Here is a 10875-nt window from a genome sequence, read left to right as displayed (position 1 = left end):
GTGGTATAAATTTTATTTCATTCTATTAATTATAAGAATCTGTTGTACTACGCGAGAAATAAAATCTCTAATTCCTTCTGGTAGCGAAATAAAATACCGGAACTTTTGTTTTTGACCAATTCAACGACTCGATCAACCAAAATTGAGATTGCGTCCGTTGAGCAAATTCTTGGAATTGTAGAGTGTAGACTGATCTCAAACGAGATTTGGCCCTCGATGGATTATATTGTTAAAATAAAGGAGAAGTGGCGTTATGATAGTTCTCTAAATGATATTTATTTCTGATACATTTTAAAGTTTTTGAACTGTCCAAAAGACAATCCTGCTGCGCTTTAGTCACGAAGGATACAGTAAACGTTAGTACATTACCGTCATATAATATCGATATTTAGACCTGCTTCGATATCGTCGAAGGCCGTACCTAAACAAGATCTCATAAATTTTTTTCAGTAGCACGGGCATTATTAGGTACATACACGTAGGTAGACTTAATAATATAACAGCGCGTCGTTTTCAGATTGCATCTGTTTTTTTAAATTACCAAATATACGAGAAATTTATTTCACGCCTTTTATAATCGCCTCGTCTTAAAAGATTCATTCTCTCTGTAAAACACTTTATATCGTCAAATCTCCTTTCAATACAATTACGTGTTAACGTGCGTTTTTCGTACCTAGTACAAGTAACTACGAAATAGTAATAAATACTTATAGCCTACTTAACGATTCTTTAAATGCATAAAGTATAATAAGTTCAGAGGACAAGGTGGTACGCTTGTGACTCCTGTTCTTCATCGAGAATCTGCATTGATGTTATATTGACTTCTTTTGTTCTCGAAGACTGGACCAATACAGTTTCGTTACACTAGAAATTTTATGACTATTATAATGAAATAGTAAGTTAGTATTTTGTTCGTGCAATTTGTAGTAGCGAATAATAGATGTTTGATTTATTAGATGTGAAAAATGAACAAATACTTGCTGCATATATCTTTGAATTATTTTACAAGTAGTCTTTGTTAGTTTGTGAACACATTTATTCTACAAGAATCTTTGTTTGAGAACATGTTGTAGTATATATAATACATGATAAATGTGACACTTTATTTAAAAGTATAATTTCTTTTATATAAAAAATTATTTTCCCACTAAGTAATTTTCTGATAGTTCTTTCAAAGATTATTTTGAGGGAAGATGAGAAAGAAAATGTATTGAAATGAAAAAAGATCATATCTTTTTCAGAGAGAAAGTACTTAAGTCCTGTCATCCATAACATATTTGAATACGTTAAAATCATGTAGTTTCTCCATACGTGTTGTTTATCTTAAATAAACATTTTGCTCTTAACATTAATCATGGTGTATAATCTACAGCAGAAGTTTTATGCAAGGAACAGGAGTCATTCACCGTTTTCATTAAATATATCCATATAATACATGCTTAAGACGTTACGTTATCATTTATCGTATGCTTAAATAGTACAAACATCGACTCTTTCATTCCTCGATCGCTCACTTGCTCTATACACATATTTACATCGACCAACGGCATGATCCTCAGCATTTTGTCAGCATATATGAACAAATCGTGTCTCGTTTAGACGCGTCAAAAATTGCGAGGATGTTGTAAACACAGTTTAAAGGCAGCTTAATGCTAAACGGATTAGTAGACTGCAGATTCTTATGCATTTATGGTGGAAATTTAAAAGTGCAGAATTGCACAAGGCTACACATAACAGTTAGTGGATGTTGTTCAAAACAATAGTTAATAAATATTAGAAATTGGAGTTGGATGAAAATTGTTTCTATGGAAACACCTAACTTACATGACTTATGTATTACTACTTCGGTATATCCACATTATCAGTGTTGAGATTTTAGAATAAGTTGAATATGCGTTTACAACTACACTTATAGGTTCATACAGATTTTATGTAGCGTCAGCTATTTATCAGAGATAAATATGGACTTTAATTGATGTAAGCATATTCCTTGTGTCAGTTTCAATTTATCAGAACATTTGATCTCATTTACAGGAAGAAGTACAGGATTCTTGTATCATAATGTTGAAAATATAATAAAAATATGCATCAGTGCCTTGATTGGGTTACATCAAGTGTCCAAATACTTATGCATGACATACAATGCTTTCTATATAACACTTGGTAGGTATGTAAAACAATTTTCTACTTTCTTCCTAATATTGTAACAAGTTTCTATTTCTTTAATGGTATTCTCAAAATATTGCATAAAAATCTGTAGTCTGTAGATTAGATTGTTTTCTTCACTTCTTTTACTTTTATTCTTTTATTATAGATTGGCATTACACAGCGACATGACTTGAAACTTGTTGTGTCTAACCCTGTTTTTCAAAAGATCTTTTGTTTGCCACTCTCATCGAGAGCGTATATTTTCTGAAAGTATCATCGATGCAAACGCAAGATAGTGACAAAATTTTTCATTTTCGTTTAGCAAGTATCACTTTGAATTATCCGCTGAATAACTCATAAGCGATGACCTATTGTTTATATTTCTTATAAATATTTATTGTTTATCATATACAATGTTTGGAAAAAGATTAAGTGAAGAAGCGATGACATTTTTTACAAGGTACAGTTTCATGGGTTTATTGGAAACACGTTGATCGTCATTTTCGTAATACTCTCACATAAACAGCGCATTAATTAAGTTTATTAATTAACGAAGTATTGTTTAGCTACTTAACAGGAGCTGTTTATACATACATATAAAACTTTCGTCCGTTTTGATCAAGTGAAACAGTAAAACGTTGCGAGCCTAGCATATAATTATATATAGAAAATAATATCATTCCGAGTACTCTACTTTGTAGTTTATAATAGCAAAGAATAACATGTTTGAAGTAATTTAATTTTTTTTATTTTTCAGGTGAATTTCCAAATAATTTATTCATCCTTTTAGATTAACCTTACTTTTTATCTTATTATAATTATTATATATATATATATATATATTTTGTTTTGATTAATTTCTAAATTCTTTCGTAAAAGAATTTATATAAAAACTGATGGATTATACTGAGCTATTAATTTCACATTTTTATATAAGCGAATATCAATCCAAAAAGTAATATTAGAAACAATATAAATTCGAGAATACTTTGTAAAAATTAATGTCATTGCCATTCCGCTATTTAAAATTATATTTTGTTTTATTATGTATTATTAACATTGTATATCTTCGATTCGTGAAATAATTGTAAACATGTACGGACGATCACAAATACATTCGAATTTGAATTTCAATACAAAGCAAAAGTCTCGGTATCGAAGGAGGAAAAGAAAAAAAGAAACATAAATAATATCCCGATTTCGACTAGGCAACGGACCACAGCCCCTTATCGATCGTTGATTTCACGCTTTGCGGCTTCTTCGTGGTTCCTTTTCGTTTGAACCGATACGAGTACAGAATCCATAAATAGTACATCATTCACATAACATACGTGTATAATTATATATATTTATTTGGTGACGTTTCCCGGTTAAACATTTTAAATACAAAAAGAGAGAGGAAGAGATAGAGAGAGAGAGAGAGAGAGAGAGAGAATAAAAGGCGAGCACAGGCGGTTCAGTGTTGGAAGTAAAGTGGATAGTAAAAGTTTACAGTTGCTTGGAAAAAAAGAAAAAAAGGAAAGAAAATTACAGCCCACTTTAACGCAAGATTGAGCTAGACAGCGTCAACGGTTCCCCTCTCGCTCGCGAGAAAATGTTTTCTTTGGTCTCGTATGTGTCTCAGAGTGTTTCAAGCAAAAATATGTAACAAATCAAAATTTCAATTTACTTCTGGCGCATAAATCTCGATTAAATCGCAGCACATGCTTGGCTTCATTACTCTGTCCTTTCTTTTACGCTCCTCCTTTTCATCTCATTATATATATATATATTTATACTATATATACTTAATGACTAATAAATCTCTAATTTCATAATTCTATTTCACAATATATATATATATATATATATACGTATATATATATATATATATTTACTAACAAATAATATGGCATTACAAAAATGTACATACGCTCGTAACCACGTGATTCTTAAGAGTCGAATACGCTAATAATACTATCGGTGTCATGCAATATTTTAATGTCACATCGTTTCTTTCCTTATGGAGATGAACGCCTCTCTTTTTTTTCCTTTTTCTTTTTGACATCCTAAGTTTATATTATATCTTTTATAACGCCACTCGTTGCGTCTATTTCACGGAAATTTTTTCTATGATTTTCCTTTTCGTTTCACTAGCCTGAAACGCGACTGTATAATAGAGTATACTCAGCATTGGCAGTACAGAGTAGAAATGTGCGCCAGATATTTAAGACATGCAACAGGTAACAGATCAAACTCTGTATTTTCTCTTCTGCTTTTGTTCTCCTTATGATTGTACGCATACACACATGCACGCACGCACGCACGCACGCACGCACGCACGCATACACTTATTTTTTTTTTCGTTTTTTTACGTTTGACTCTGTATAGACGAAATTGTGCACATTTACCGAACGTGACTCCAGACTGCGGACGTTTACTCGTTTTTGGGAAATTTAAGATTCCAGAGTGCAGATGAATAGATTAGAGGGAGGGCGATGACGAGGAATGTTCATTTCCCATTTTACAACACTTTTGTTTGTGAGGGCTGCAGAAATATCAAAACTGTCCATAAAGATACAAAATTGCACAAACATCCGCAGTCTACCTTTTATTCCGATCGAATATACCTGCTGGTTTTACATAATACAATCGATAATAATTAGCAGCAAGATAAACCGGTATCCGCTTAGTTCTAATCAGTTACGACGAACGAATTAATGTAATTTACGATGGACTTGCCGATCGCAGCGCTCTGCCTTGATTCGCACGCACGACAGCGCCATTTTATTAGTGTATCGAATTTTTATTTTGTTCGCTAAATCCGATTCGTAATACTAATAATTTATACTGAAATATATCTTATATCACATTTTATGTTTGTTTACCGTCGGTCTTCAGAACCGCGAATCGATCCAGTCTTCGATTTCGACGTCTTGCTCGAAACAATCAATAGTCATGTTACGTTCTTGTTCTTCTGGCACTGAATGCATTTCCTTTATCGAAATTCTTTGCATTTCTAAAATTGTAGAATCGTCAAAGACACGTTTCTTTCACGCTTGAATATCCGACTCGAGTAGGCACGTTTTGATACAGCACATGAAGTATCGAGGCTAATAGTCTGAACAATGTCAATTGGATTTCTAAAATCTTTTTTAACCCAATTGCAATAAGATTATTAAAAAAAATACAACTCTAATATACTTTTCTTCTTCTATACATACCAATTATAATTTTATTCCAATATATCATCCTTACCGTAATTACATTAAATACCTTAAGTTAACTATACTACTAGCATAAACTTTCACTATACCAACTTTCTTTATAGCTTCAATCTTGTTCAAGCTTTTCTTTTAATGCGTTTCACTTTATAAAATAATTTCTTTAAATAATTCTTTTACCATTTTATACCTTTTCTGCAGCTTTACTACGCGTTTCTGCTGTTTTTAAATACAATATGATTAAAATTGAATGGACATTTGCAGATTACTTTTCCTGAGTCAATTTGCGTAACGGCTAAATGGCGGGGTTTTCTCTCGGTGGCTTTGAAAAAGCCAATTGATTTTGTTCAGGCTATAGCAGCTACTCTCCGTGATGTTTCTAAATCACTCTCGAAGACAAACCCCATCTTTTTCAAATTGCTCTTCTCCTAATCAAACGATATTTCTTTCCATAAGAGTCATCAAACTCTACCCCTCCTCTCAGACGTAGACAAGCATCTTTAAAAAAGTTTCTTCGTTTATTTTCCTGTTTTCTACATTATTCAAATGTTAAAATCTCCATTTCAGAAAATCAATATGTGTCTACGGAGTAATTTCAAGCTGATTGTCATCTACAAGCTAAGAAACTATTTCAAATTCCACGTAACCTCCAAAAACTGAACCAGAAACAGGTCCGACATGTCCAACTTATCCCAGTGGAACCAAGCGATACAGTGAATTAATTCGATTCGTTTCACGTTAGTACATAGCGTGGCTATGATTTACCTTCCTAAGCACGTTTCTACGTTCGAGCGAATTACTATTTGTGACAAAGGTACGTACTCGACCATGTATGTTTGTCCAAGTGGAAACGCAGTTAGGATACCGAATCTTGTTCGGGTCGAACAACAGATCGAACGAGTTCGTAGTATACATGGTGCTTCAGAAATGGGGAGAAAGATAGTAATACTATTGATAGCGTGATAATACTAAAAATCTGGATTATTTCTGCGCATGAAAAAATTCAGAATACACCTGGAATTTTTGCATGTCTCTGAAAACGTCGGTGCGATGCGTGTATTGTTGCAGACGGAAATCATTTATATTGCAGAAAGGAAGAGTTCCTAGATTTATATTCGAGTGATCTTCTTTCATTCTTAGAGTTAGGTTATGGTTATGTTTATTCTTAAGGAGGTTAGAATCCGCACTAAAGCTACCTATTTCCGAAGCACTTTCTACACTCGCGTGTTTAGTTCGAACGATAATAACTTCGTGTACAAAAGTTCGAGGCCTACAAGTGTGTTGTAGAAACATAGAGAAGAAGTGCCAAAAGAATGGACATCGTGAAATCGACGATTTTTAAACAATCGCCAGACAAACGCCTTCATCTTCAATCCTTTGGTTTTCTCAACCAAGACCTTCTGCCGAGACTAGCAACGCTCACGGAGCTGGCAGTACTGGAGACACTTGCCAACGAGTTCAGGCTTACCGAATGTTAATCTTGTAGCATGTGCACGAAACTGATCGGGAACATTCCCCTTCTTTCAGGCGCTCTTTCGAGGGCACCTTCCATCCAGTTGTCGTCGTCAGTTTGCTCATTCGTCACGATGATCACCTCGCCTTCACGGAACGATAATTCGTCCTCGTTGTCCGCTTCGCAGTCGTACAAGGCTCGACAGCGTCGCAGACCGCTTAGGGTCGACGAAGTTGGCTAAAAGGAAGACCATGGTTAGCCATCGAATGGTTAACTGTATGGACGAAAGAGACATGGACATATGTCCATTTTTGTGCGTTTTTCTTTCTTTTTTAGTCTTCCATGGACGAAGCAAGCACTCTTTAACGAACTCACGAGCATCGAGATCGCGAGTCAAGATCGAGAACAATGCGAAGAATGCTTCCTTGGATCGCAAGGATAGTTAAATTGGAAATTCTAGAAGTGGAAGAAAGAGAAAGAGGATAGCTTTTTGACAAGACTCTATGCAGATCGTGCATAAGTAAGTAAACTTTTATTTTTTCTTTATTTCCTAATTGATTTGGTGGGGTTTTTTTTTCATTTTTTTTTTTTTTTTTTTTTTTTTTTACATTGTAGTGGATATCATGCATGGAAGAAACTAGATTTTGAAGAATCTGTGGTAGGAGAGACCAACACATTGCGTACAGTATTCTATTCCAATTATTTGCTTTCGTAAAGGATTATTTTTATTTTTATAGATAGAGATAAAGATTAAGACGTTTGTTTTTGTAGATACTCGATAATTAAACAAAATTTTACAATAAATGTTATTAATTTTCTTTCATATGCTTGATGCTCGTATTTTCCGAAGTTAAATTAAATGCTAGTTATTGTTTACACGATGATAGTAATTATATTAATAAATTGTATTAATAAATATTATTGGAGAATGCAAGAATATATCTTGTACAGGTAAGAAATACTTTTAATATTCATACAAATGTAACTAATATCCTTAAAAGATGAAAAGCACTCATGATTCTAATAAGAAAAATATGATACCTTATAATATTTTTTTTTGCAAATTAACGAGTATCTATACATCAATTGTTCATATCACATGAATACAGTCAGATTTTTTACAAACCAATATTCGCATACCTTATTCTTACAGTACTTAATCAGCTCAAGATTTTATAACAAATATTTTCATAAATAGTATACATTGTTAATATGGCATTATTAAAATATGTGCTCCTTCATGTTTGCTTGTTTCATTTTAACAAACAATGTTAAATATGAATATTCATACCTACAAAAATAATTTTTTTATTGATACATTTAAGTAAAACATATTAGCAGTAGATTAAACATTTTTTTAGATATGATTGTTCACAAATTGATTTAAATAAAAACTATTCGTTCAGAAATGGAGGAATAATGAGACTGAAATGATAACATAAAATGAACCATAAACTATATGAAGCCAACTTTTCACAATCTACTTTTACTGATCAGTAATTCCCTTGCTCTTCTGTTTGCATTTTGACATGCAAAATGCTTTCGTTGCAACATACTGAAGCTGCATTACAATGGACTGAAAGTATCTTAAATTTTCACAGGCACTTAGCAAGTACATTTCACGATTCCTTTGCAGGAATGTCTGTTGCAAAATATAAGCTGTATTATTCAGATTCAATTATCTGAAATATAGCAAGCAAATAGCATTTAATAAAAAAAAATAGAAAAGCAGCACATTTCTTAGCTGTACGCAATGTGTTGTGATATGTTTGTCTGTAAATTTATAAAGATAATACAGCTCTTTTATAATAAAATTATAACATAATTTAAGTACTATCTAATTATATAAGTATAACTAATGTACCTCTTAATTATGTTTCTTTGCTAGAAATAATTATTATACAAATTTCTAATTACATAATGTAAATAAAAAATAATTATATTTACATTCTTTGCTAGAAATAATTATTATACAAATTTCTAATTACATAATGTAAATAAAAAATAATTATATAATATTTACATTCTTTCAAATATGAAATATGATATTCTTAAATCTAATCTCTCTATAGTTTGCTTATTGCTGTTTACCAAATGCTTTATTTTTAGTGAACTAGAATTTCCAATAATACACATCAATTTCATGCCTGTTATAAATAATTTATAATTGTCAAATTTAAGCTATTAATAAGATTGTTAGTAACAAAGTGGTAGATGATTATGGCATGGCTCCTCTACTATGTAAGATCGTAGCCATTAACCTTGCCGCTAATTTCATCCACTTTGCAAGCTTACGAGGGTAATATTACGTTAGAATAACTTAACGGGTTCAGTGCGTTCAAGTGCTATTATCAAACACAAATTCGGGACAATTTCATGCGCAAATTAAGTTCTAAAGCACACACAGTCCCAGGAATTTCGATTAACGTAAATATTACATTCACAATTAGGATCGGAAAAGCATGGACGTTTGCTGGCAGAATCATGTTAACGACCAGGTGTCCTAATCACAAAACATTTTATTGCCAGAAATGATTAGACTCGTAATGTAGCAGAAGTCCAGGAAATGAAATAACTCGATCGGAAATCGAACAGAACTGTCAAAACTATGTAAGTACGATCACGATACAAAATTATGATGAATTAGATCGAACAAAAATTAGTGAGATCATGTTTTTAGAAGAGATAATACCAAAAGCATTGACATGAAAGAACGATGGTTACGGATAGCACGACTGATCATGCAAAGTGTTACTACACTTGAAAGTAACATCCAATAATGCTTTCGTGTTACCATTTCTATTATTTCAATTAAAATCGCTTTTCCTGAAAAGCTTGTTTGAATTGTATCATCTTTTAAATACATATGCAATATTACCAAGGTACATAATATATCTAAATATGTAAATAGATCTGAGTAAATAATAATAATAAACTAATAAACGAGATATACAAAGAAATAAATGATAAAGTGACATATTTGCTAATGTTTCATTTCTATAATTGACCTTTTTTTGCTGTCCTGACGTTATAATTCTTGCATTAGTCTTTTTATATTAGAGTATTGCATACGATTGATAAAAAACATTTCAAGTGTAGCAGGCAGTAATGTGGGATGGCTGATGTTTACCAGATTCAGATTTGGGAGCAAAGATGAAGGCTCCTCAGCGTAGCTCTCTAGCCTGGCCCGGTCCTTTCGCTGTACCAACAATGGTTAATAACAAACCATAAAGCACTGTCTTTGAGATACATGCAGTGTCTAATCACCAATTTGATATTTTGAAAACAAAAAGGGCATGTGTCTCGATTTTTTCTGTGGAAAATATCTTGTTTGCCTTTTTAATCTTCAAAGAACACTTTGATAACAAGGATTTACTTGTTATGCTAATTGTCATTTATTAACTTCCCTTGTAAGGATAGACATTGGTTAATAAAATTTTCAGTTCTTTAATATTTCTTGATTCATTAATGATATATTACAATTTTACATGGCGTCGTTAAATATAACAAAATTTCTTGACAAGATTAGTATTTATTATATTAGACTTTGAAATATTTTACTCTGGTTATTTTTTGAAATGACATGAATTAATGATTTATGATTTATGCAAACATAGGAACAAATGTGAATCACTTCGCAAAGGTTCAACATTGGTGAGGTATAATGAACATTTGATTTGTGAATGAGAGATAGACATAATATGTATATAAATAAGAATATTAAATCACGGGTGTACACGTGTAGTTAGTATGATATGCAGAGTACCAAAAGTTCTTAAAAACAAGAATCGAGGTGAAGCTATCTGGTTAAGTACTACATGGGGCAGTGATAGGAATAACATTGTGTTAATATCTCCAAAGTTAGCGTGATACGTTAATATTAACATGAACGATTTTCACGATATTCACGGATGTATGTACATACACATGGCTTTAAAAGGATATATTAGATATCTACCAGCATCGATGTCTGATATGCGCCAAATAAAATACAAATAAAACATTATTCGCTTTAGCGTGAAATAATATTTCAATGAACTCGCAATACATGGTCAAAAATAATAAAAAAAA

The 10875-nt window shown here is 32.1% G+C and overlaps 1 protein-coding gene and 1 long non-coding RNA gene across 16 annotated transcripts in view; one reads left to right on the top strand and one right to left on the bottom strand.

Annotated features, from left to right (window-relative positions):
* Nucleotides 1–251: 251 nt before the first annotated feature.
* Nucleotides 252–10875, bottom strand: part of LOC126925866 (arfGAP with SH3 domain, ANK repeat and PH domain-containing protein) — a 53897-nt gene continuing 43273 nt past the window's right edge. For 10 of the 14 annotated variants that reach the window (XM_050741870.1, XM_050741896.1, XM_050741865.1 and 7 more), the window contains 2 exons: nt 9935–10003; nt 252–7041 (listed from right to left, as the gene is read on the bottom strand). In XM_050741870.1, coding sequence (XP_050597827.1) covers nt 6826–7041; nt 9935–10003 — 285 coding nt within the window. In that variant the 3' untranslated portion in view covers nt 252–6825. Of the gene's footprint in view, nt 7042–7503; nt 8096–9934; nt 10004–10875 lie in introns of those variants that run through there. The other 4 variants (XM_050741934.1, XM_050741879.1, XM_050741912.1 and 1 more) reach the window with 2 other exon arrangements.
* LOC126926243 (uncharacterized) lies at nt 6921–10838 on the top strand. 2 transcript variants are annotated; one of them, XR_007714431.1, is made up of 4 exons: nt 6921–7058; nt 7141–7324; nt 9255–9414; nt 9485–9783. It is a non-coding gene; the product is annotated as an uncharacterized LOC126926243 (long non-coding RNA). The 2 variants fall into 2 exon arrangements; XR_007714433.1 differs by lacking the exon at nt 6921–7058 and adding an exon at nt 9904–10838 and having other exon boundaries at nt 7177–7324; nt 9485–9686.

Source organism: Bombus affinis, chromosome 2, assembly GCF_024516045.1.
Source record: "Bombus affinis isolate iyBomAffi1 chromosome 2, iyBomAffi1.2, whole genome shotgun sequence".
Lineage (NCBI taxonomy): Eukaryota > Metazoa > Arthropoda > Insecta > Hymenoptera > Apidae > Bombus > Bombus affinis.
The sequence above is the reverse complement of the archived record's forward strand: the minus strand, read 5'-3'. Positions and strand labels throughout refer to the sequence as shown.